The sequence below is a fragment of the Xyrauchen texanus genome, chromosome 32 (assembly GCF_025860055.1).
Source record: "Xyrauchen texanus isolate HMW12.3.18 chromosome 32, RBS_HiC_50CHRs, whole genome shotgun sequence".
Lineage (NCBI taxonomy): Eukaryota > Metazoa > Chordata > Actinopteri > Cypriniformes > Catostomidae > Xyrauchen > Xyrauchen texanus.
The window spans coordinates 13,157,212-13,184,823 of record NC_068307.1 but is presented as its reverse complement, the minus strand read 5'-3'; the positions used below and the strand labels follow the sequence as shown (position 1 = coordinate 13,184,823).

Genomic DNA, 27,612 nt, shown 5'->3' with positions numbered 1-27,612 from the left:
ACAGCACTCTGGCTGCAGCATTTTGAACATTCTAAGTTTATTTAATGAACTTGCAGGACGTCCTCCCAGTTATGTATTACAATAATCTAGTCTTGAGGTCATGAACACATGAATTAGTTTTTCAGCATCAGCCACAGATAGCATGTGTAGTAACTTAGCAATAGTTGTGAGGTGGAAGAATGCTGTTCTACAAACATTTGAAATTAGATTTTTAAAAGGACAGATTTGTATCAAATATAACACCCAAGTTCTTTGCTGTAGAAGATGATGTAACAGTACATCCTTCAAAAGTAAAATTATATTTTAGCGGCTTATTTTTAGAGGTTTCTGGTCCAATAATTAGTACCCGTTTTGTCGGAATTGAGTAGAATGAAAATTCTGGCCATCCAATCTTTGATTTCATTGATGCACTAATTTGGAGAATTGTGAAATTTTATTGTGTTTAGAAGAAATATAAAGTTGGGTATTGTCGGCATAACAGTGGAAATTTATTCCATGATTCTTGATATCTCCCAAGGGAAACATATTTAAGGAGATAAGCAAAGGCACTAAATCTGATCCTTGTGGCACTCCATACTTAATTTTTGTTTGATTTGACAATTCCTCGTTTACACAGACAAAGTGGTAGCAGTCTGCTAAATAGGACCTAAACCGTAATAATGCAATTCCACAAATGCCAACATAATTCTCAAGGCTATTCAAGACAATGTCGTGATGTATGGTGGTGAAGGCAGCACTAGAATAAAGCTGTGGCTTCTTAATATGTGGTTTGATAACTGCCATTTTAAACTTTCTTGAGACATGTCCTAAGGATATCGAGGAGATAAAAAATATTAAGAAGAGGTTCTGAGATTATGGGGAATATTTATTTTAAGAGCTTAGTTGGTATTGGATATAACATACATGTTGTTAGCTCTTCATGATCTATGACAATGAAGGATTGAAGTTGCTTGTGAGAAAAATTATGAGACACTGTTTTCTGTGGTACTGTGGCAGACGATTACATAATTCCAAATTTATTTCAGATTATTTCAATTGTATCAGTAAATAAATTAATGACGTCATTACTATTGTGCTGCAATGGAATATCTGGTTAGTCAAGGTTTTATTCCTAACAAATATAGCCACAGTACTGAATAAACACCTAGGATTGTTGTGGTTATTTTCTATGAATTTGCTAAAATATGCTGACCTGGCAGCTTTTAGTGCCTGTCTGTAGCTACAGACACTATCCTTTTATGCAATGCGGAATAAATCTAATTTTGTATTCTTCCACTTGCCCTCTATTTTCCGAGCTGCTCTCTTGAGAGCATGAGTGTGAACATTGTACCATGATACGTGGCTTTTTTCTTTCATTTTCCTTAATCGAAGTGGGCGACACTATCAAGAGTGCTAGAGAAGACTGTATTTATATTTTCTGTTATTAATTCAAGTTCTTCTAGACTTTTCGGCTAACTGTGTATATGAGATAAATCTTGAAGATTATTAGTAAAGCTATCTTTAGTGGTCGAAAGAATAGTTCTACCGGAACGATAGCATGGTGTAGATTGAGTAACATTAGCTGATCACAGAATACAAGAGATTAGGTAATGAGATGTCATCACAGAATTTCTATAGTATCAAGATCAATTCCATATGACAGAATTCAATCTTGCATATGATTATGGCAATGAGTTGGTCCTATCACATTTTGTCTGACTCCAAGAGAGTTGAGAATATCAGTAAATGCTAATCCCAATGTGTCATTTTCATTATCTATGTGAATGTTGAAGTTACCAACAATTAATGCTCTATCTACAGTAACTACTAGATCTGATAGTAAATTTGCAAATTCACCAAGGAAATAAGAATACGGCCTGGGTGATCTATATACTGTAGCAAGGTATCTGACTGTCACATTAAGCATTATTAGTTCAAAAGACCTAAACTTATGTACTGTCCTCTGAGTAACACCAAAAAATTCACTGGAAATTGTAGCTACACCTCCTTCTCGACCCTTCAGGCAAGGCTTATGTTTATAACAATAACCTGGGGGAGTAGATTTATATAAACTAATATAGTCATCTGGTTTATGCCAGGTTTCAGTCAAACAGGGCACATCCAAATTATGACCTGTAATAATTGAATTTATAATTAGTGCTTTGGTTGAAAGATCTAATGTTTAGTAGTCCTACCTTTATATGATGTTTATCTTCAATTTGTTTTTGTTTTTTCAAGTTTTACTTATTCAGATTTTTTATAATTGATTTAGTGAGGGGTTTGTGTTTGGTAGTTCACGGAACTGACACAGTCTCTATGTGATATCTAGGTGATACAGTCTCTCTGTGTTCTAGTTTATGTGACAAGTGTGATATCTCAGGGCAGTTAGCAGACGTTCGTATTAGCCAGTTTGTCTGCTTTCTGACCTGGGCCCCAGTTAGTCAAGTCACGCAGAGCCGAATCCCTTTTTTTCTGGTGACCACTATTGGATAAAACCACTCAGATGCATGCACAGGCTCAATTACATCCTGCTGTATAAGCTTCTGTATTTCCTTGGACACCTCATTACGGACTGAGTTAGGTAAGCGTCTCTTTCTGCTCAACTGGCTGAACCTCAGGCCGAAGTTTGACAGGATGTACAAACCCTTTTGCACATTCCAGCGTTTTTCTGGGCTTGTAGCTACAGCTGAGACAGAACAAATGCACTGGGCTGAGCTGACACAACTGTCATGTAGTTGAAGGCACAATCCTATAAATAAGTATCTGCCCAGCACAGCTGATCCTTTTTGTACAATGTACAGGTCAGTGGCAGTGCAGTGATCACCAAATGAGACAGCTGCAGTCAGGCATCCATGCTCTTGAATTGTATCTCTCCCAAAACCAACTAGAATAAGTTTTGGTGGTGAGAGTGGGGCTTAACTGAAAAATCATGTGTAAATGGACATGGGTAATATAGACAATAGTGTTGTCAAAATACCAGTGCGATACCAGTGTTTCTGCAGTACCGGTAGTACCGAGCTCCAACTCAATCCGGTACCAGCATGCAATATGACTGACACTACGGCTTTAAAATGCTAATTTTGTGCATGTGCTCTGTTACTCCTTACTCTGAAAAGGACAATTAATCAAATTAAAATCATGACATGTCCTAGTGTGATTTATTAAACTGCTAAAGGCTGCAATCTTAGTGTGGAAGAGATGTGTACTTTGAATGAATGTATAATTCTGACTGCTCATATATATTGAGAATCATTCAAGACATGTTGTATCAGATGACAGAGCAGAGCACTAAACTACTGTGAAGCATGCAGCACATGTAAACTATATATTTAAATAAATAAATCACAACATTTGCTTTTTAATCTCAACTCAGTTTTATTTATAAAGCATTTAAAACAACAGCATTGACAAAACTGCTTCACGGTATTACAATTTAAAACATAACATTTATAAATGACCACCAGTAATCTAAAACACAAACATTCCAAAAATGTGTCCTACATTTCATTTGTCAGACTCAAAGACCAGTGTAAAGGGATGAGACTTAAATGTGTCACAAACTGTTTACACGGAAAGAGAAGATTCAGGCAAAAATACACCTCATAATAAAAGCAAATTTTAAAATATAAGCTAGAGCCATGAAATTGAAGAAATTATGACAGAAATGTATTACAAATGTAATATTCACTGTAATGATAATAATAAAAATAATAATAACAACAACAATAATAATAATAATAATAATGAAGCAATATATCACAAGCAAGACTGCTGTTGAATGTAGGTTTGGCAATACAAATGCAGTGATGACATGTTGAAAAGTTTTATTTTCACTTATTAAATGAATTAAGAATTAATTGATTAGACCATTTTGATGATGAAATTAAATTAAACTAAAACAATAATAATGGATAATAATAATAATAACAAAAAGGAAAACATAATTTTGTAAAGAATAACACAGATGTCAGTAGGGCACTACTTAAATACACTTAAGCAATGCATTCTTGATTGAGGAAAAACTTTAAAGAAACATGGATTTTTTTTTAAATGTATTATTTACTTGAAAAGTAACTTTATAAATAGGCTAAACAGGAGTGTTCAATAGCACATTGTCATATTAGCATATTTACGTTGTGGTATCGAGAATTGTGAAATTGTACTAGTATCGGTACCAACTACTGAAATGTTGGTATCGTGACAACACTAATGGACACAGCTGATCTAGTATCTACTAATAACTGAATGTACCGTTTATGTCCTGTGCTCACACTTATCTGTACAGTGCACAATATTTTGTCACAGTCATAAGCAGTATGTTTCATGTTTAACACAGTCACTTCAGGCACTGTAATCTCACTCACCCGTTTGGTCCCATGACATGCTTGGCTTAATGTCCTTTTTTGTTACAGTTCCTACACACTGCATCCTTAGCAGGATCATGGATCAGCTCGTCCTCCATAGCACAGAATTCAAAGATATCAGTAAGCTCTTGTAGAGCAGCCCCTACTGGTCTGTGGTTTCGCCCACATGCTGGTTCCATTGGCAAAAGCAGAAATGTTCAACAACCACAAAAACAACCTGGATTGCGTTCAAAGCAGCAGCATACTAACCTTCCCCCGTTCTTCCACATTAAGGGTGTAGAATAATCTTTGGCCCTCAGCTCCTAGACAACGTATGAGGAGTGCACGCTTTCTGGCATTAGGTAGCTCCACTCCCAGGGCTAGCAAGAAGTTGTTGAAAGTTTTAATCCAAGATTTGCACAGACTCGGCAGCTCTCCCAGATTTTGCAGGAACAGGCAGGTTGGCTCAAGGTCAGGGCCGTCCTCTTCACCAATGTGTTAAGTTATTTTCGTAGTCAAAATAAACAAGCAATTTGTACTCAGAACTGTGTTTTAATCGGGCCACCTGTAAAAGTAAACTCCAGTCATGACAGTGATGAGACATATACCAATTACAATAAAGAACATATTACACACAATATAGAATACACATATAATAAAAAAATTAAATAAACCGAGGAACTTGAAACTGCAGACTCTCTCCACCGGTGCTCCATTAATGGTGATGGGGCTGTGTTCTCTGTCTTTCTTTCTGAATTCCATCCCAAGCTCCTTGGTTTTACTGACGTTGAGGGAGAGGTTGTGCTCCTGACACCATTGTGTCAGAGTGTGCACCTCCTCTCTGTAGGCTGTTTCATCATTGTCAGTGATCAGACCTACCACCATCGTATCGTCAGCAAACTTAATGATGGCATTGGAGCTACAGTATGTGTTGCCACACAGTCATGTGTGTACAGGGAATATAGGAGTGGGCTGAGAACACAGCCCTGCAGGTCTCCAGCGTTGAGGGTCAGTGATGAGGAGATGTTGCTGCCCATTCTAACCACCTGACGTCTGCCTGACAGGAAGTCCAGGATCCAGCTGCACAGCGAGCTGTTTAAGCCCAGAGCCCGGAGTTTCACATCAAGCTTGGAGGGCACTATGGTGTTGAATGCTGAGCTGTAGTCTACAAACAGCATTCTCACATATGTGTTCCTTTTTTCCAGGTGGGAGAGAGCAGTGTGTATTGTAGATGCAATGGCATCATCAGTGGAGCCGTTGTTGTGGTAGGCCAACTGCAATGGGTCCAAAGAAGTGGGCAGCACAGAGCAGATATGATCTCTGATTAGCCTCTCAAAGCATTTGCTGGTGATGGGGGTCAGAGCAACAGGGCGCCAGTTATTTAAGCAAGTGATTTTGGCTTGCTTCGGTACAGGCACAATGGTTGACATTTTGAAGCATGTGGGGACTACAGACAGGGAGAGGGACAGGTTGAAAATGTCCGTAAAACACCAGCCAGTTGGTTCGCGCACACTCTGATGACGTGGCCCGGAATGTCGTCTGGACCCGCGGCCTTACGGATGTTCACCCGTCAGAAGGATCGGGTTACATCCGCAACAGAGACGGAGAGTGAACCATCATCTGTAGCGTCAGCTGCGAGTGCTCTCTCCACGAGGACGGTGTTATTGTCTTCGAAACGAGCATAAAATGTATTAAGCTCATCCGGGAGAGAGGCAGCGGTGTTCACGGCAGAGTTTTTATTCCCTTTGTAGTCCGTGATGATGTTGTCGGTGGTATTGAACTATCATTCATATCAACATATATCAACATATCATTCGGTGGCTATATCACTAACATTGAATAGCAATGGTCCAAAACCCGGTCCCCTCGTGTGTTGAAGCTGATGTGTTGGTGGTATATCAACATATCATTCGTGGCTATATCACTAACATTGAATAGAAATGGTCCAAAACCCGGTCCCCTCGTGTGTTGAAGCTGATGTGTTAGTGGTATTTTGGTGCAATTGTTTTAAAATTGGCTTTGTTAAAGTCCCCGGTAACAATGAACACGGCCTCAGAGTGCGCGGTTTCCTGCTCATTTATACTCCCATACAGTTCCTTGAGTGCCCGGTCTGTGTCGGCTTGTGGGGGGATGTACACAGCTGTGATAATGACTGCTGTGAATTCCCTCGGTAGCCAGAAAGGTCGACACTGAAGCATGAGATATTCCAGATCAGGGGAGCAGAAAAACTTGATAATGTACATTCCTCTGATCACGCCATGATTTGTTGATCATAAAACATACACCTCACCTCTGCTTTTACCTGAGAGGTCTTTCGCTCTGTCCGTTCTGTGCACGGAGAACCACGCAGGTTCGATGGCCGAGTCTGGAATCTATGCAGCCAGCCAGGTTTCTGTAAGGCAAATAACGCAGCAGTCCCTCGTCTCTCGTTGGAAAGAGATCCGTGCACTCAGCTCACAGACCTTGTTGTCCAGAGACTGAACATTTGCCAGTAGTATACTGGGTAGCGGGGGTCGAATTGCACGACGTCTTACTCTGATGAGAACGCCGGCTCTTTTTCCACTTTTCCTTCTTTTTCCTCGGCCGGGCAGCCCAGACAAAGTGCTCTGCTGGCGTGTTTGTAAACAGTGGGGTGGCATTGAGGAATTTGAAGTCCGGTTTATGGTGTGTAATTGTAGAACCAATGTCCAAAAGCGTTTGTCTGACGTATACAATAAGGCAGACAACATCCAAGACAAACAAACAAAAAACTGTAAACAAAACAAACAATAAACTGCAGAGTTGTGTCGGAGCTCACAACGCAGCAGCCATACTCTGCAACATCTTGAGTTCTTGACTTATCATTACTTGTGTAAATGCGATTACTTTCTGGTTTCCGTGGGACATGCAAAGATGTCTGATGGGAGATTGGCTCTTGTAATTTGATAGAATGGGGTTGATGCACTGATATTTATATATATATATATATATATATATATATACACTCACCTAAAGGATTATTAGGAACACCATACTAATACTGTGTTTGACCCCCTTTCGCCTTCAGAACTGCCTTAATTCTACGTGGCATTGATTCAACAAGGTGCTGAAAGCATTCTTTTGAAATGTTGGCCCATATTGATAGGAAAGCATCTTGCAGTTGATGGAGATTTGTGGGATGCACATCCAGGGCACGAAGCTCCGTTCCACCACATCCCAAAGATGCTCTATTGGGTTGAGATCTGGTGACTGTGGGGGCCATTTTAGTACAGTGAACTCATTGTCATGTTCAAGAAACCAATTTGAAATGATTCGAGCTTTGTGACATGGTGCATTATCCTGCTGGAAGTAGCCATCAGAGGATGGGTACATGGTGGCCATAAAGGGATGGACATGGTCAGAAACAATGCTCAGGTAGGCCGTGGCATTTAAACGATGCCCAATTGGCACTAAGGGGCCTAAAGTGTGCCAAGAAAACATCCCCCACACCATTACACCACCACCACCAGCCTGCACAGTGGTAAAAAGGCATGATAGATCCATGTTCTCATTCTGTTTATGCCAAATTCTGACTACCATCTGAATGTCTCAACAGAAATCAAGACTCATCAGACCAGGCAACATTTTTCCAGTCTTCAACTGTCCAATTTTGGTGAGCTCTTGCAAATTGTAGCCTCTTTTTCCTATTTGTAGTGGAGATGAGTGGTACCCGGTGGGGTCTTCTGCTGTTGTAGCCCATCCGCCTCAAGGTTGTGTGTGTTGTGGCTTCACAAATGCTTTGCTGCATACCTCGGTTGTAACGAGTGGTTGTTTCAGGCAAAGTTGCTCTTCTATCAGCTTGAATCAGTCGGCCCATTCTCCTCTGACCTCTAGCATCAACAAGGCATTTTCACCCACAGGACTGCCGCATACTGGATGTTTTTCCCTTTTCACACCATTCTTTGTAAACCCTAGAAATGGTTGTGCGTGAAAATCCCAGTAACTGAGCAGATTGTGAAATACTCAGACCGGCCCGTCTGGCACCAACAACCATGCCACGCTCAAAATTGCTTAAATCACCTTTCTTTCCCATTCTGACATTCAGTTTGGAGTTCAGGAGATTGTCTTGACCAGGACCACACCCCTAAATGCATTGAAGCAACTGCCATGTGATTGGTTGATTAGATAATTGCATTAATGAGAAATTGAACAGGTGTTCCTAATAATCCTTTAGGTGAGTGTATATATATATATATATATATATACACACACACACAGAGAGAAGTGGATTGCTGACACAACAGTTAACAGCCAGCAGGATGTGAAGCCACCAGAAGTATTTAAGTGGCCATCTTGGTATGCACCAACTGCTATAGAGCCTCAATGACTGACAGGCGATACTGCCTCTATTTCTCCATATCCAATCTCCTGTTAGGAGTCATATTTCACCCTGTAATGGTAATTCTGATTGCTCGTTATGGATAATATTTGTTACGAAGAGAAGACATTGCGATGTCAGAGCATCCACCTGTCCCAGTGTGCAGTCAATCAGTGCAAAACATTCACCAAGGGATGTGGCAAAAAAGTCTATAAGTTATAATTAAGTAGGAAAATGTCTAGGTTACGTATGTAACCTCCTTTCCCTGATGGAGGGAACGAGACATTGTGTCGGAGAAGCGACACTAGGGGTCTGTCTTGAGCACCGAATATACCTATGATCTATGAAAAAAGGCCAATGAGAAGTTGGCAGCCAGTATTTGCATACCCCGCCCCCGGACATATGGGTATAAAGGCGAGGAAATACTAGAGTTCATTCAGGATTTTTCTGAGGAGCCGGAAATGGTTCTGGCCACTACAGCGGTTCAGCTCAGCTCAGTGACGTGGCCGGGAAGACACAACGTCTCCAAAGGAGGAGACAACGGGCGAGTCATGACATGTGGTGGGAGCGTACGCCGCCTTGGCAATTTATGTACGCTACCACAAGTGGTGCTGTCTGACCTGATTAGGACATGTTTGTCTCGAATTCGAAAATTCGAGAAAATTCCGCAGGGCAAAGAAAACAGTCATCAACTCTAGGCAATTGATATGCCAGCGCAGCAGGGCCAATCTCCAAGGGCCCGCAGCTGCGTGTCCTTTGCACACGGCGCCCCAACCCAATCTGGAGGAGTCAGGCCATTGAACGCGAACCGTATGAAGGGTCATGTCGTGGCAGAATTGAGACGTGGAAGTACGTGTCCTTCAGGTCTACCGCTGCGAACCAATCTAGGTGCTGGACACATGTCAAGATACACTTGTGCGTGAGCATTTTGAACGGGAGTTTGAGCAGCACTCGGTTGAAAACTCACAGGTCCAAGATCGGTCGTAAGCCGCCGCCTTTCAATGAAGTAAGGGCTGTAGAAACCCTTCTTCATTTCGGTTGGAGGGACAGGCTCTATCGCGTCTTTGAGTAGAAGAGTAGCGTTCTCCGCGTGCAGGAATTTGGCATGTTGGCCGAGTCGAATGGTCCGTTCCAGCCAGTATGACGGGTTGGGAAGTGAGAGCCACACATCCAATCTCCGTGCTAGGGGCACCAAGGGGACGAGTATTTTTGACGTACCCGGCGGGCGGAGCAGCGGGGCGGAGCAGGTAGTACGCCGTCGGGAGGCGAGGATGCGTTCCGAGGCTCTGGTGCTGAGAAAAGACTCAAAGCACTTACCTTGCTCCGCACACCCGGCAGGGGGTGGGTTAGTGACTGAGGAGGAGGTCTTGTAATGGCGTCCTCTGGACTCAGAACCGGCCGGCCGGGGGACAGTCGTGGGGTTGAAGGCGGATCTGGGACGGCGTCCAGCGTGCTGGGACTGTTGAGATCTGGTGGCAGAGTGCCGTGAGAACGGCATTTGCGGGCCAGATGACCCAGAGACAAAAGGAAATAGCTCTTATATTGAGAATTTGGGTATCGCTGCCCCGGTTAAGGGCCCTCCACCGGGGAACGGAGTGGTCTTACCATCTCCAGAGCTAACATCTTGGGCTCTGGGTCGTCCGTCTTAGCAGCGCCTGGGAGCCATCCGGGTCCTCAAGGGGGTCCGTGAGATGGGGGCGTCTACTTCCTGCGGAGCACTCCACGCGTGGGCTGAGAGCTGTGCCCAGGTTGAGGCGGAGCAGCTTGTTTCATCGCAGGGGGACGCCCTCGGCGAGCAGACGGGGTATGGCCCATGGCGGCAGGCTTGCGGCGAGCAAGATATGAGAGATCGCCTCCGTCTGTTACTTCACCGTGGAGAACTGCTGGGTAAAGTCCTTGACAGTGTCGGCGAATAGGCCGAACTGGGAGACTGGGCGTCGAGAAAGCAAACTTTTTCGGTCTCACGCATCTTGACCAGGTTCGTCCAAAGGTGTCGTTCCTGGACCACGAGGGTGGCCATCGCCTGCCCGAGTGACTGCACTGTGACCATCGTGGCTCTAAGGGTGAGGTCGGTCGCTGAGCGCAGTTCTTCCAGCACGTCGGGATCAGGGCTACCCACGTGCAATTCTTTAAGCGCCTTGGCCTGGTGGACTTGCAGGAGGTCCCTGGAACCAATGAAGTAGCCGTGAGGGGGATGGGACAGGATTTTCCGGTCCAGCCTCACGCTCGCGGTACCCGGGAAAGCATAGCGGACCTCTGTGCATCAGGCTCAGACTGGGACGAGCCATCAACATCAGACACCGCTGTAACGCTCTCCGATGCATCTGTGTTTATCGTCATCCAATTCTGGGAGCTCAAGGGACGAGCCATCAACATCAGACGCCGCTGTAACGCTCTACGATGCAGTGGTGATTATAATTCCGGGAGCTCAAGGGACAGGCAGGCCGGCCGCGAAGTGGGCCGCACTCATCCCGAGCTCAGATGGGAGCAAGCAAGCGTGCCGGGGAGGCGGGTGGTTCACGGGGATTAACCCGGCGAACACAGCCTGTCATTTTCCCCAAATCGCCTCCATCGCCCGCGGCGCCTGCCTCAATCCCGTAGGAAAGAGGCGAGGCGCGGGGGGTGGCTGAAGTGGCTTTCTCTCATGACAAAAGAAGCCGCGCCCGCAATGCTGCCTCAGCTATGTTCCCGCACTGAGAACATAACCCATTGGAGAGAAATCGCTCATCCCAAGCTCGGACGGAAGCCAGCAAGCGTGCCGGGGAGGCGGGTGGTTCGCGGGGATTTACCCGGCGAACACAGCCCGTCATTGTCCCCAAATCGCCTTCATAACCCGAGGCGCCTGCTCCAATCCCGTGGGAAAGAGGTGAGGCGCGAGGGGCGGCTGAAGTGGCTTTCTCTCATGACAAAAGAAAGCCTGCGACCGCAATGCTGACATGCTATGTTCTCGCCTTGAAAACATAGACCATTCATAAAAACGATGCCTGCGTGTAATTGCAACCCAGGTACGCCAGGCAGTTTTTATGACTGTCAGAGGTGGGGAGAAATCAACCACATCCAGAAACTACACAGAGGCTGAAACACGTCTTTAAAAAGACGCGTCCTGAAAAGGACGTTCAACGCCGCTGTGTATTGCTCTTTTAGAGAAAATCACTCTTTTATCTCTCTTAGAGTTTGTGTTTCTGCACTGTCGAAGCGCCCAGGGGCAATTTGCACTGCAGTGCAAGAAGGAGAAATCGCCGCTGTAATGCGCCCTCAATCCAACAGCATGCAGCGTGTTAGAGGAATACTGGAACTGGTGTGATTTCACGTGAAAAGCATGCACAACCATCGGCTCAGAATAATAAGAGTTTCCTCGCCTTTTATACCCGGACATATGGGTATAAAGGCGAGGAAACTCTAGTATTTCCTCGCCTTTATACCCATATGTCCGGGGGCGGGGTATGCAAATACTGGCTGCCAACTTCTCATACTGTTTGATATAGATACACATAACTTGTTCGGCTTGTCAAAAAATTTATTTAAATACACATTTACATTTTGAATTTTAAATAAACACATTTAGTGTTTAAAAAAAAAAATTTTAATTCCAAAGCAGTTTGCCCAAAGAAGTGACAAAACTAGCTCTGTGGTGCTATCGAAACATTACTCTGTTTGTTAGAGCGGAAACATTGTCTTAAAATATGCTGTAGAATGAGGCTATGCAATTTACTTTTATTGAAGTGATTGGCCTTAGTTAACCCTAAATTAATTTAAGTGTGATTATACACTCACTGGGCACTTTATTAGGAACACTATGATCCTTATAAATTAACCAAAATGGTCTTCATGCCATTCGCCTCAAGGTCTGACATGTTGTGTATTCTGAGATGTTATTCTGCTCACTACAATTTTACAGAGTGTTTATCTGAGTTACCATAGCCTTTCTGTCAGCCCGAATCAGTCTGGCCATTCTCTGTTGAACTCTTTTATCAACAATGTGTTTCCGTCCACAGAACTGCCACTCACTGGATGTTTTTTGTTTTTGGCACCATTCTGAGTAAACACTAGAGACTGCTGTGTGTGAAAATCCAAGGCGATCAGCAGTTAGAGAAATACTCAAACCAGCCCATCTGGCACCAACAATCACGCGATGCTCAAAATCACTTAGATTTTTTCCCCCATTCTGATGGTCGTTTACATTGAACATTAACATAAATTGTTTGCATTGCACTGCTGCCACACAATTGGCTGATTAGATAATCACATGAATATGTAGGTATACAGGTGTTCCAAAAAAATGGTCAGTGATAATATGAAGAACCCTTAAATATTTGAACTTAAACTGTACCTGCAATGTCAGTTAACTTTGGAATGACCAATGTGTCTTTAACCTGTTAACCTGTGCCCCCTTGTTTGACCACTAGCAAAAAATTCCAGCTCAAAATTCAAGGGCCATAGTTCATCACTCCTTTGTATTACAAACATAATTGGGGTCTCTTTTGAAAGAAGACACATGAAAGTTTGTTGTCCAACAGTCAGAATTAATCAAATTCATGAGGAAAAATTGTTAGAATTGCTCAAATTTATAAAGTTATTGACAAGTTATTTCCATTACATATTTATATAAAATGATATATGATACTGAACTTCTTTGGGCATAGAAACACAATGTAGCTAAAGCCACAAGTCTGATAATGTTCTATTTCAAATTTGAGAATGATAACTTTTTGTGATATATAAGTTATAGGAAACATTGTCCAAGACCATGGCAATTTCTCAATGTGCATTCTTTTGTGTTCTTACATTCTCGTGGACTCATTCTATGTCATCATCCACTACCAAGGTCGATTCCAATCCTCAAGAATGCAAGTACAGAGGATGCAGGAAATTATCTGGATGTGTCCTTGAAATCGAGGATGCATCGGATGGTGACTTGTGGGCAAGAACTCAGTACTACGTTGGCACATTTATCGTTTAGTTTTTTCCTCAAGAGTTTCCCACTCAAAGTTCTCAAAGCCTTTTGAGAGTAATTATACTCCATCAGCGGGGGTGATTTGAATCACTGGATTCAAATGTGCTGTGACAGTTAACTGCACAACAGGAAGATCGCAGCACATCTCAAAGCTCACAATAGATGTGTTCCATGTCCTCCTGTCCTTCCGAGTTTGTTTTTTCCAAGGAAGCTTGTCAAGACTGGTCTTCATAAGAACACAAGTCCATTCTCTGCATTCTTAGAATTGAGAAACACCGCACGTCTTGTGATTATGATCGCATGTAGCACTATTTGTTAGCATTAGCGCCTAAATACTGAATGGTAAATAGAGCAAAATACACATCATCTACCGCTGGGATATTCAAATAAAGAGGTCCGGTCTCTAGATTTCCTGGATTATCCAGAAAAGGTTCAGACAATAACTTATGTTAGATGTCAGTAGGCCTATAGATTTGAAATGGCATGAGGAATGTAATTTTTTTTTAATCGTAGGCCTAATTGTAAATTTTCTAGTTGGCAGTAATAGAACTTTGTAAAACAAGAAAAAAAACATAAAAGTTAAAACAGTCTCTTTAAAACTGGACAAAGATTAGGACTCTAGAGTCAAAGCCAAAGTCGATTCCAAACCAGTGAGGTTTGGGGGATCTTCTACTACCTAAAGATTTCAATATTTCAATGAGCTCATCAATCGAGAGCATTTTGTTATAAATATTAAAAGATAAAAATCAACTGTTCATTTTGAAGTTGAATTTGTGTTTGTATTTTAATATTTTTAGATACTCAAGCATTTTTATATTTTCCTTAAAATGAAAATCTATCAACAACAAACAATGTACAGCACAATAGTGAATCTTAAAAATACTGTTAGCTAAAGATAAGTAGTCCTATAAATGGTCAGACTATCAAATAATGGAAACGTTCTCATGACTAATCTGGGCCACCCCTAAAGTGGCCACCCCTAACATTGCATGAGCAGTTAAAAAAAAAGTAAAAGCACAGAAAACCCTGCTCATTCAAGAAGGTGCATTAATTCATCAGTGCATGGACAGAGCGCAGCTACAGTACATTTACATTTACATTTATGCATTGTGGCAGTCACTTTTATCCAAAGCGACTTACAGAGCACTTATTACAGGGACAATCCCCCCAGAGCAACCTGGAGTTAAGTGCCTTGCTCAAGGACACAATGGTGGTGGCTGTGGGGATCGAACCGACAACCTTCTGCTTAACAGTTTAGTAAGTGCCTAAGTGCTTGTGCACAGTTCAGTTGATGATAAAGTTTACCCTCTTTAAATTAATGCAGTTGTCCATAATGTATGAAGCATGCTGTCTGCTGAAATAACAAAAAATAACCACAAAATTAAGTGAAATGGGAGAGCGCATTTTACCTGTCAATCAGATGTGCGTGTATGTTGCGTTCGTTACTATAGTAAAAGTAGGCTGTGTGTTTTCTCTCAGAATCATCATTGATGGTAGAAAGAAAAAGAAAGAAACAAAACTATTGTCTTTTATTTGAAATTCAATAAATGCTCTCACGCAGGGGCGGACTGGCCGTCGACAACACTATGCATTTTCCCAGAGGACCGCTGGGTAATTTGGGCCGGCCTATTGCTGCGCAAGTACCGGCCCGTCCTACAGGCGATATGGGCACCCGTTCTGGGCTCCAAGACAGAGTGTACATTCAAACTTTGTAAGGTAACGCTAATACAATGTCTTTTATTTTGAAAAACTGAAATTAATTTTATTTTGAAATGAATTACACATTGTTGTGCGTATCTGTATGTGCGCATTAATTCCGTTTGTTGCGTGGATCTCATTATTTGACATATAAATCACAATAATTGTGACCAAAGACAACACATAAAGTATAAGATGAGCTCTGAATACTCACAAAATGACAAATAACTGCAAGTTGCAACAAATAAATATTTTAAAATTATGACAATTTATGCACTGTGGATCTCGTTGTCATGAATAGCAGTCAATAGAATTATTTTTTTTTTTTATTGAGCCAGAAAATTTTATCAACGAGTCGGTGTGCTATGGTGGGGTGTGTTGCAGGCCAAGTTTGGTGGGCCGATCTGGGCCACAAAATCCAGGACAACTTTTTAGTCCCAGTCCACCCCTGCTCTCACATCATATAGAATAAAATTAAGAATAATGAATAAATAAAACAAATTCATGTTTCTTTTTTAAATATTCTAATGGTAGGAAAAAAAATAAAAAATAAGCACTAAGTTTGATCCATGTAAAAGTTAAATTAGGCCCTAACATGATAGCAAATTATTACATCAGGTATTTACTATTCAGTGAACAAAAGTTGGTGCATGAATGTAAACGCAGCGTAGTTCTAGCTGGAAGACTAGCAGCTGTACATCATCACACCATTAGCTGGATAATTCCCAGCCTATCACATGTAAGCCATTGCTTTATAAGTCTGCTCACAATCTATCACATTGCTGTTTCCGTGCGCTAACACGGCAAATAGACATGTTTCAACCTCTCCAGGCCACAGGAGAACCAGTGCACAGAACATCTCTGGAAGCCCGCCTTCCCTTTCCAATGACGTCATCACTTCATCTCAACTTCTGCCCACATCAATCCCATGGGGGGTAAACAACCAGCAAACCTGGATCTTCATCCATATCTCATTCACTTAGGAGCTCTGTCTCTCAATCGAGCCACCGCATCGTCAATCGGATTGCACGACCCGGCTCGGAAGGAGCACACTCTACGCCAAGTCCGTCAAAATCAAAGTTATTATCATATCCGTCAAATGCATTCAGATTTAGTCATGGGTCTAGGCCTTCCATTGCCATGCTGCCTGTTCATCAAAGTTGCTATGCTGTCTGTTCATCATATCGCATCCGCATCAATATCAAAAGCCAGTATTTCATGTCAACAGCACATTCACTCTCATAGTAATGGCAAGCAATCGCACGATCTCATGAGGGCAACTTGGACAAGGTTCATTCACATGTCATTCACCGTGCTGCATGCCCGAGCATTCTCCATCGGGGAATTAAGATAATTATTCAGGCATATCATCATGTATATCATGCATATCATCATGTATATCATGCATATCATCACGGGGTCCCATTCAGTAAGATATCTCCGTTTTGATGGTCACCTACGCCCAAATCACATAAGGGGTGCTTTCCAATACAATTAATTATCCCTATGCCCTACTTATTAGGAAAGACTGAGCCCATGATGTGGGCATTTCGAGGGAGCATGGCATCACCGTTTAACCTGTTGATGTGTGCCCCCTTTTTGAGTACAAACCATGAAAATGACATACCTGAACTTAAATGGTTATATTTACTGGACCCTTTGGAGTATGGACAGAGTTGTAGTATCTTTTGAAAGAAGACACTTTTCCAAGTTTCAGAATTAATATATGTTGTTATTTTTTAAAGTTAGAGAACTATGAAGTTTATAGTAATGGAAATATTTTGTGCTGAACATGTTTTTATATTTATATATAAAAAAAATTACAATAACAAAAGAGCCCAGACAACTCAGAAATATATAACCTATATATAATAATGTTTACAAATTATTGTGAGGTCGTGAGCTGCTCGTAAGCCACTTGGCTCCTCTTGTCATTTCGCTCAAAAGGTTGCAAGCCTTGACCACACGAGCACCCATGATTTCCACGCAATCTCTCCCGACTAGAAAGAATTGGTTGGGAACTCGCTCGTCAGCCGAAAATCGCACCATGTATGGCAGCCTTTAGGGTGTTCCATTTAAACCCATTGCACGGGTTCCACCAGTAGTGTGCACATTATGTCCATTTTGGCACTCCAAAATGGACATAAATTCTAATTCTTCATCAAGTAAATGTGAGAATAAATCAATATTTCTCTAAATGTGCACACCTTTGGAGTAAATGTTCAGTTGGATTTTTTTAACTAAAGCCTGCTTGGGACAAAACAGCAGGACTTTTACATCATTCAATAGGTACGTGTTTCATAGCAACGGTTTCATTTTCATAATGTTTGCTTTGATATTTTGACATTTTGACATAAATTAATAAATTAATTTGTCAGTAACATTGCTACTGTAAAACAGTGGCCTTAAATCAATGCCAGAGGTTTAGAACTTTTTAATTATATATAATTTGTAAAGATTTATTGCGTTCTTTACATTAAATCTAGAGAGTAACTTTGAACAAATTAAAACAAAGAACGCTTCAGAGCATGGGCGACCTGAAAAACTTTAACAGGTTAAAGTACAAGTTGCTGGTCTCATAGCAAATGCCCAAAACAGCAATGGTATTTTATGAGTGGAATGTAGCTTGTCATTACAGCTGTCAAACCAAGCAGCCATGACTCTAGTTCAAAGATTAGCTGAGATTTCATATTTTACATACTTTTCATTATTTCAAGTCTAGTATCCATAAATTATTAAATCTCAGCATTTTATATCATAGATTATTTATGCAGTGTAGCACTTTGACAAATTGTATTGTGACAGTGGTGCCAATGGAGAATACTTGAAAACGAAATGTGAAGGGAATGTCACTCAAATTTGAAGCATCAGATTTTGAGGACAATTCAGTGTATGCATGCTCAGTTCTGCAATAAACATCCCCCAGCAATGGTGTTTACAACAATTCCCCCACAACACATATAATCAATTGTTTATATGAAGGATTCTATTCGCTTTCAACAAAAACACACCCTGTAAAAATGTTCACTGTGACAGAATATAATTTAAAATGCTCAGTAGAAATAGCTGTTTATCTTTGCTTTAGGTTTTTAGTCTTTTCATCGCAGAGGAGAATGCTGGGTACTTGCCACCCCATGGAGTGAGCCAATGTTTAAGTGGGCTCGTGGGACACAAAAAAAGTAAAGACTCTTATAAAATCTGTCTGCAATCTAACACTCATTGGCTTTGCTTTCTCTCTTGCTTTATTTTCATGAGAGGCTGGTCCTGAGATTCAAGCTGCCTGGCAAAGAAGAACATTGATCCACTAATCAAAGATGTTGGTCGAACATTTGCCCAAAGGCGTGGCACTTCTCCTCCCAGGCTGTTAAGAGTATCACCTTGAGCTGTGTACTGCATAGTGAAATACATTTTATTTAACATTTTTATGTGAATGTTTTTCCAATACTACTCGAACGGCCCTGTCAATGCTTACAACTCATTCTGCTGTCGTCCCTCTAAATATTACGTGACCTATTGTATATTCTCTTTCTAATTTTTGTTCTTTCCTAGACAAGCCAGATATGCAGAGGTAGGTTTCAGCCAATGGGAAAGAGTGAAGAAATTGTCTTCCAATATTGATTTTTAAGCCAAAAGTGATGTTGGGTAGGCCAGTGTATCAGGCTCATCCTCAGAACACAGCGCCCTCTAGAGACAAGGGTAGACAATTAAAGAGTATTCATCCTTTTTGTGCATCAGGATATAGTGGCTGTCTACATCCTTGGAGAGCATCACAAAACTTCAAAGTATTTTTCTCAGATGGATCTGTAAATAAGATGTAGTCGATAAGTTCTGCCACTACAGACTAAAGTACAGTGAATTTGAAATCAGTAGGCTGACATTTCATGAGCTTCAAGGGGTAGTTCACCCAAAAATAAAAATTATCCCATAATTTACTCACACTCAAGCCATCCTAGGTTTATAGGACTTTCTTACATTTACATTTATGCATTTGGAAGACGCTTTTATCCAAAGCGACTTACAGTGCAATTATTACAGGGACAATCCCCCCGGAGCAACCTAGAGTTAAGTGCCTTGCTCAAGGACACAATGGTGGTGGCCGTGGGGTTCGAACCAGCCACCTTGCTGATTAACCTTGCTGATTAACAGACCTGTGCTTTAGCCACTACGCCACCACCACTGGAGTTATACACAATTGGAGTTAATTAAAAAAAAAATTAGTTATATTAAAAAATATCCTGTCTCTTCAAAGCTTTATAATGGGAGTGAATGGTTCCTTAGATTTTGAAGCCCAAAAAAGCAAATCCATCCATCATAAAAGTAATCCATATGGCTCCAGGGGGTTAATAAAGGCCTTCTGAAGAGAAGCAATGTGTTTTTTTAAGAAAAATACATATGGATTACATTTATGATGGATGCACTTTTTTGTGGCTCTCACTTCCCAATCCGTCACGCTGGCTGGCCAGGACTATCCGAATTGGTTATGCAATTCAGTTTGCCAGCACATCACACGTGTCCTCCCGGCCACGTAGCCGAACCTCATTGTTGGCTGCTCAGAAAAATCCTGAATGAAACAGAAGCATTTCCCTCCCTTTATACCCGTATGTCTGGGTGCGGGACATGCAAATTCTGACTGCCAATTTGTCATTGGCCTTTTCTCATAGATCAGAGATGCAAAAGGCTTTCAAGAGAGACTCCTAGTGTCACTTCTTCAACAAAACGTCTCGTTCCCTCCATCAGGGAATGGAGGATACATCCGTAACATAGACGGTTTGTGCTTAACTAAATTTGAAGCAGAAATTGTTTGTGAACGTAAAGGCACATGTGAACTCCAGTTTCCGGGTGAGATGTCCACAGAGGGGTGCCAAAAGCGAGTTGTTTTTAGCTGTAAATTATGTAATACAGTAAAGAGGAATGCAAATTGTATTAACACAACCTCCAAAATCTAAACCTCAACCCTATATATAACATCACAGAAGTAAAAATTTAATCTTAGAGGGAAAATGGAATTTTCAAATAACGCTTGTCACTGATTATGAGCACAAGATTACTTCCTGGATTAAATGCAGGACAAGAATCTGGATATCACACGCTGCTGACGAATCATGCTGTTGGTTGTGCCACAGGAGAATGTAAAAATACTTGAACTGGTGCAAAAATGTATAATGGGAGATGCCACATGTGAGTAACTTGGCAGATTGTGCCTGATATCAGAGTACTGGAACATTGAATTAACATGTCAACTTCCCGTGTGATCATGTCCATAAACTATACTGTGTTGTGCCTTCATGTCATTCGTTTTGTACAGTTTAATAGCCTATAAACTGTAACTGCCAAACATATTCAAAATTTATAAACAAAGCCAATTATAAGCTTTGAAACTTATCAAGTTTTGCCCACAGGCTGACAGAAACTACAAGTGAGTAGCATGAATGTTTTTGCACCATTTATGTCAATGCAAGCAGCATGAATGTAGTAATGGAGATATGCATGCTTGTTTTTCTCATTCATATCATGTCAGGTCCACAGTCATTTTCTTATTTTACACACACTCCGTCAATGTATCGTTTTACCAGCAACAGCAATGAATGATTATGCGAAATGTTGAGTCATTTACATTAAGGTAAACACTGACCTGCTGACTACTACTGCAGAGGAAGACAAAACAGAATGCTCATCAAATGTGCATTCAATGTGTGGTTGAATGTTGAGTCTCTTTCGATAGCAAAGGACTTAAAAATACACTTGGACCATCCCGGGAGAGGCCTGGCAGTACCCTGGGCTTCAGTAATGAGAATCTGAGATGGCACTAGACCCCATCTCCCAAGGTTCAACACTGGAATCACAGTGGTTCTGATTCATTCATCACAGCTCACAAAGCAGACGTTTGGTGTCTGAAGGGGCTTTGAATCCTGGAAGACGTCTGTGCAGGTACAGGGCAGGCCTACGATACAGGGTTATCTTATGGAGGGAAAACCTAATTCAACACTTCACAAGCCTCTGCTGCCCTGAGAGAGACATTTAGAGATAAACAGACAATGGGTACCATCCTTTCTGCAAGCTCGATCAAACTCATTCCACACTGGAAAAGGTAAAGCTCAGCAAGAGTGAATGAAGGGACAATAAGAGTTTAGAATTAAAGTTTAGGTTAGGTTAGAGTCTGTAGAGGCAGAATAGAAAACCTTGCAATGATGAATGGTGGAAATGATTCTGTTTCAAACTTTATTACACTGCAGTATTGGGCACGAGTATGTCTCTTCACATTGGACCTCATCTTTAAATATGTTCAGCAAAAAAAGTGTCCTTGGAAAGCTTCACAGTTATCTTTAATCAGAAAACAAAGTTAAAAACAAGACAGGGCCCTGTTTATGTGGTTTATGGTCTTTTTACAGCGTAACATCAGCTTTCAGTTTTAAAAGTTTTTAGGGGTTTGCATCTGTAAAGCTCACATTACATAGCAATTTACAGCAAGGAGTAGCTGTATTTTTACAACATTTTACCAGTGTTTCACTGATGACTAAATCACTTAGAGACTGCATTTCTACTTCTGTTTTTGTGGGAAAAGGCTTTATAATTATTTCTCTCTTTTTAACGGCATCTTACACCAAATTAAGGAGTAGAAAACTGAAAACATCTCCAAATGATCTTATCTACTTCAAAAAATCCTACATGAATTTTACATTTGCGGTTATGATCCTATTCAGAGATCCTAATTAGAACTGCAAAATTACTTTAAGGAAACATTTTTATGGTAATGACTTGACCCAGAAGAGCAAATTGACAACAATTTGTGAACCACACATTCAGAGCAACAGACTCCTTACTCATGAATATAAAATTTGTGTGGCAGATAAACATTGTTAAACTATTGTCAGTGTTCTATTAAAGGGTTGGTTCACCCGAAAATTTAAATTCTCCAATCTCTTACTCACTGTCATGCCATCTCAGATGTGTATGACTTTCTTTCTTCTGCTGAACACAAATAAAGAATAGTTTTTAGAAGAATAGTTCTACTCTGTAGGTCCTTTCAATGCAAGTGTATGGTGACCAGACATTTCAAGCTCCAAAAATCCCCAAAAGGCAGCATAAAAGTAATCCATACGAATCCAGTGGTTTAATAATCCAGTGGTTTAAGTTTGGAATAATGTACAATGGAAGGAAATTGGTACTTTAATTCACCAAAGTGGCATTCAGCTGATCACAAAGCATAGTCAGGACATTACTGATGTAAAAAAACAACACCATCACTATTTGAAAGAATTCATTAACGATCAAATCTAGACAGGCCCCATTTCCAGCAGCCATCACTCCAACACCTTATCCTTGCGTAATCATGCTAAATTGCTAATTTGGTACTAGAAAATCACTGGAGTCATGGATTATTTTTAAACAAAAGGTCTGGTCACCATTCACCTATATTGTATGTCCCTACAGAGCTGAAATATTGTTTGTGTTCTGCAGAAGAAATAAAGTCATACACATCTGGGATGGCATGTGGGTGATGAGAGATTTTTCATTTTGGGGTGAACTATCCCTTTAAAGGAATAACTCAACCAAAAATAATTTACTTACTCAAATGTCCTCTATGACATTCTTTCTTCTGAGGGTCATAAATGTATTTATTTATAGCAGAATGTCCCACCTGTTAAGCATTATTTTCAGTAAATAACAACGTAAATTTCAGTCTGTTCCTCACACAAATCTTTAGAAGACTTGGAATATCGCACACAAGTTGTGTGGACTATTTTCATGATGATTTAATGGTGCTTTGTTGTCCTTTTCTAAGCTTAACAGCCTCTTTTCCCATCCACTTTTTGCTGTATGGAAGAGAACAGCTCAGATATTCTGCTAGAATTCTCCTTTGGTTTTTAACAGAAGAGATAAAAGTCATACAAGTCTGAAACGGCATGAGTGAACTATTCCTTTAACATGCACTTACTCGCACACACACAATCACACAAGATCCCAGCCATGTCCAAACTTTCCAAAGGAACTTTGTTCTTCATACACACACAAGAGCAGCCAGAGCCAGCAGAAATCCAAAAAGCCTCTTTGAGATGACAGAGGCAGTCTCAGGTGAGCATCTGTGGTGTCCAGCATCTGCAGTCGCACTTAGCATCGCACCACAGTTATATACAGACATTGTGCAGAACAAGTACATCCTCATATCTTCTGTCAAAGCAATGCAGTCATTTATAGTATACAATAGGTGTCCATCTATTGTATGTACCGAATCCTCTGTAATGTTAGTATCTTAAACAAGTCTCCTGTTCCTTTAGTGTGTTGGTGAGGAGTCTGCAGCCATATTCTTGCTATCGTGTGACCTATGAAAAGATTGAGAGGTAGATTAAGGGACATCCAGTATGATACAATCACTAAAGCTGCAAAGTTTCTGCTTTTAGATAAAGTGGTTTTGCATACTATGACAAATCTCAAATAGAGAGGTGTATTAGTCTCACAAAAAGGATGATTTGAGATGGGCACACTTAAATGATTTAGAGTTGGAAAGGGACACTACAAAATGCAGAAAGTGGAGAAGGGTAATAAACACATAAGATATTGAGTAAGAAGATGGTAAAGGGGGAGGATGTAAAGAGATAGAAGGCAGATTGAAAGAGACAGAGGGCGAGAACACAATGCGAATCCTGGCTCATTGCCACAATCTCCTGTGACGTGTGCATTGAAGCCTGATGGTAACTGTTCCAATTCTGCTGCTATTAAATACAGAATTAATTCTCACCGGAGTAAGAAACCCGCAACGCAGCACATTGGCTCTTGAAGAAGGTGGGGTCTATCCCTGACACTTGGCATAGCCAATCATGCACTGAATAATGAACAGAGTCATTTATCTCAAATGAAAGACCCAGAGCCGTCATTTATTTCTTGTCTCTCCCTCTTACCAATTTAATTAGGACTCTTAATTTGAAAGCCTCGGAGGAGTTCATTGCCATAATGCATTTTAATGAACACAACAGATGTTCTGCTGTTACTTTATAACTCTGAACAATTATTCTTATGGCAGTTGTGTGTTCTCCCCCACTGTTTTTTCTTTAATATTTCACCTGTAAGTCACACCTGCACAGAGAAACAGCAGTCACCCTAGCTTTCATATAAAGGAGCATCTCTGCTCAAATCTAATCTGTCATCCACATGAAGTTATATTCATGTGTTTTTATTGTATTTTTCTTTAACAAACCCCTAACCACGGAAGATTATTTCTCTTTCTATGGGAGAATCCCAACTTAATCTCACCAACCCTTAAAGTAATTAAATTTTTTAACCTGAATATAGGCCTCTTGGTGATTTCAACCGTAAATTGAGATTTTCAAGGTGATCTGGATCACAAAAGATTTGTCTTTATCTCTTTAAACTAGTTAAGAAGTCTGGTAGGAACACCAAGAGACCAGCATCCAAAACATATGCTGGTTACTAGTAATGCTGTCTTTTCAGCAGGGATGGACTAACAATGTTGTCTCTGCATTTTTGTCCAGGCTTCGCTTTTGAAAAATTTCCTTTGGCTTTTGAAAGTTCTCTCTATTAGACAAATGTCTTCAGGGATTTGTCTTCTGAGCTTCCGACTACCTCTGTGGAGTCCCACTGAAACATTTATCTTCAAGCTTCTTTCATTCTTTAGGAGGTCTCTTTGTGTGTGTTTGCCTATAACATTGTTGCGTAGGAACGACAACCTAAGGTTTTTCGGCAGGATTCCAGAGGTTGCTAGGGTGCTCTGGATAGTTGCTAAGGTGTTCTGGCTGGTTACTAGGCATTGCTAGGGTTTTTGTTTTTGGCTACGTGCTGGGAGATATGGATTAATAAATAATATCTCAATATTTTTCAGCCTATTGATGATATTCTAAATATCGATTGTTGAATACTTAATTAACACTAGAGATAAAGAGATCTAATTATTTTCATTGATAAGCACATTTATATTTGATATACAGTGATACAGATGTAGCTTAATAAAAGCATTATTTGCTTTCATATATTTTTTTACTTTGAATGAACAAGGTGGAGCTTTTATTTTGACACCTCACTTTCACCTAGAGCTTTTATTTTGACACAGAAAGTGTTGTGTGTAGTTAACCATGTTTCACATCTAGTGAAATGCTTTTATCTCCTCCTTTTCTGTTATACTGTGCCACCTTTGTAGATTTGTATAATAAATTGTAGCGGTTGCTAATGTTTTGAATTGCGAATGATTAAACCTGCAGCACTTTTCTTTCACAATGTAGTATGTGAACTGCTCTTAAAGCGCTAAAAACACAAGCACATTAGCCCCAGGCATACACAAAACAGTGCAACTTCTGAAGCACAAAGACAGTGTTCATCTGGTCTAATGCTTATGAAACTAAATGGTCAAATAAAAAGTTTATTAAAATTATTGTGATACACACAATATTGCTGAATTTTATATCATCAGAAAAATCATTACGATTATATTGTTAATATTCTATATATCGCCCAGCCCTAGTTGCTCTGCTTTCTATGGTTTTGTAGCTGGTTGCAAGACATTGCTAGGGTGTTCTGGCTGGAAAATCCCTCATTATCTCCCAAAAAGTCTATGCTGAATGTGTTTCCCAAAAGTGCAATGGTTGCTTCGCCACTGCTATAATGTGTCTGTAGATGGGCAACATTTGAACAGGTATATTTTCAATTTAAATGGTACTTCACCCTGTGAATGAAAATAGGTTTTAGAACATACTGTACCACTTCTTGTACTCTCAGGGACTTCAGAGAACCCTCTTATCCAAGTAAGGCCTCAACAAAACGCCTCTTTGAAGAATGGTTTGCCTGAAAATAAAGGCCTGGGAAGAAGTGTTCCTCAAAGAAAGCCCTTCTGAGAATACTTGTAGGGAGTATTTTAATGGCATATATAGTATCTCTTTTGAAAGGTCTGTTTAAAGGGATCCTTTAAATTAACAAAGAGGTTCTCAGATGCCCCTATCTTCACCACAAGCAGTAAACACTTTCTGTGCCAACCTGTGTCTCTTAGCATCAGAATGTTAAATAAATATACTTCAGGCTTTTAACAGGCTTTAATCAGTGTTATTAGAATGTTTTTTAAATTTTATCAAACTATTCTTTGGGTGAACCGGCCCACTCACCTTGGTAGTTTTGACTTTGTTGCCGGTGCTGCAGGACCAGCCAGTGAGATCTGGAAGAACTTTACACTCCTCGCCATCCAAACACGGGTCCATTTGGCACCACCACTTCTGTAGCACAATGGAAGCTGTGGGGGGTAAGAGGGTGGATTACTTTCAACATTATACATTTTCAGAGCATCTCTTATTTGCCATTGTTTGTCACCATCTACTCACTTACCTGCAACAATTAAAACATACAACTTTAAAATATGTATTATTTGCATTGAGCCAAGAGGTCAGTGTAACACATTTTGAACTTCTTTTGGTCACACTTCTTCTTGGCATCGAATGTGTAGGTCAGAGTAAACAACCACATCCTTGACCTTTCATCCACCGTGGAATGCAACATTTATTTTCATGAGCTTGTGCTTCCAGTGTCCTGCGTTCGGATGCATTTAAATGGAAGTGAATGGAGCAAGAAGTGTACAGTAGTGTGGAAAGGGCACAGAAAAGAAAAGACCAAATGAGTCATGTGCTCATTTATTCTTTCTGAGAAGTGCTTCTGATCTAACTTTGTTAAATAGCTTTCTGGAATCCTTAATTTTGATCGGTCAATTGCTGTATTATGTTGTAAAATAGTTTGGGGACTTTTTCTTCTGAAGTAACCCACTAAAAACACCCTTGCTATTCTATTATTAAATTAAGAAGTCCATACACATCCATCTCACCTCCAAACATGCATTAAGACAGTTCACTCCAAATCCACTTCTAAGCCAATCAATACCCTGTTCAATTGAGGCTCATTGAGATGAGTGCACCCATAAGAGAGCTGATCATAAGCCCATTGTCCCCAACAATAGGAAGAGAGAGGATATACACAGTGAAAATGAGCTTTAAAGGGAATTATGTAAAAGAACACACACAAATCCTCTCAAGCATCGCATGTTAGCGTCTTACACAGAGAGAACATGAAAGTAGGGGGTTCATCCAGAGCTGCGTGTGAGTGTTTGTGTTGGGTTATGTTTGTTGACTTGGTTTTAATGAGAGTAAGAAGGCTATAGACAAAAGATGCCATTCATAAATCAACAAAATTAGAAGTCGCACTGGGCTGTGGCATAACTGCCGTTTGTGTGTGTGTGTCTCTCTCTCTCTGTGTTTGAGGCCTACAGTTAAAATGTGTGATTTCTGTAGCCCTTTGAGTGGTTTAGAGAATATTTG

The 27,612-nt window shown here is 40.7% G+C and overlaps 1 protein-coding gene across 1 annotated transcript in view; it reads right to left on the bottom strand.

Moving 5' to 3' along the window:
* Positions 1–23,551: 23,551 nt before the first annotated feature.
* tafa4b (TAFA chemokine like family member 4b) overlaps positions 23,552–27,612 on the bottom strand; it is a 39,554-nt gene continuing 35,493 nt past the window's right edge. The window contains exons 3-4 of the mRNA XM_052100997.1: positions 26,416–26,540; positions 23,552–23,631 (exon numbers count right to left, since the gene is read on the bottom strand). Of these exons, the coding sequence (XP_051956957.1) occupies positions 23,620–23,631; positions 26,416–26,540 (137 nt within the window). The 3' untranslated portion in view covers positions 23,552–23,619. The remainder of the gene's footprint in view (positions 23,632–26,415; positions 26,541–27,612) is intronic.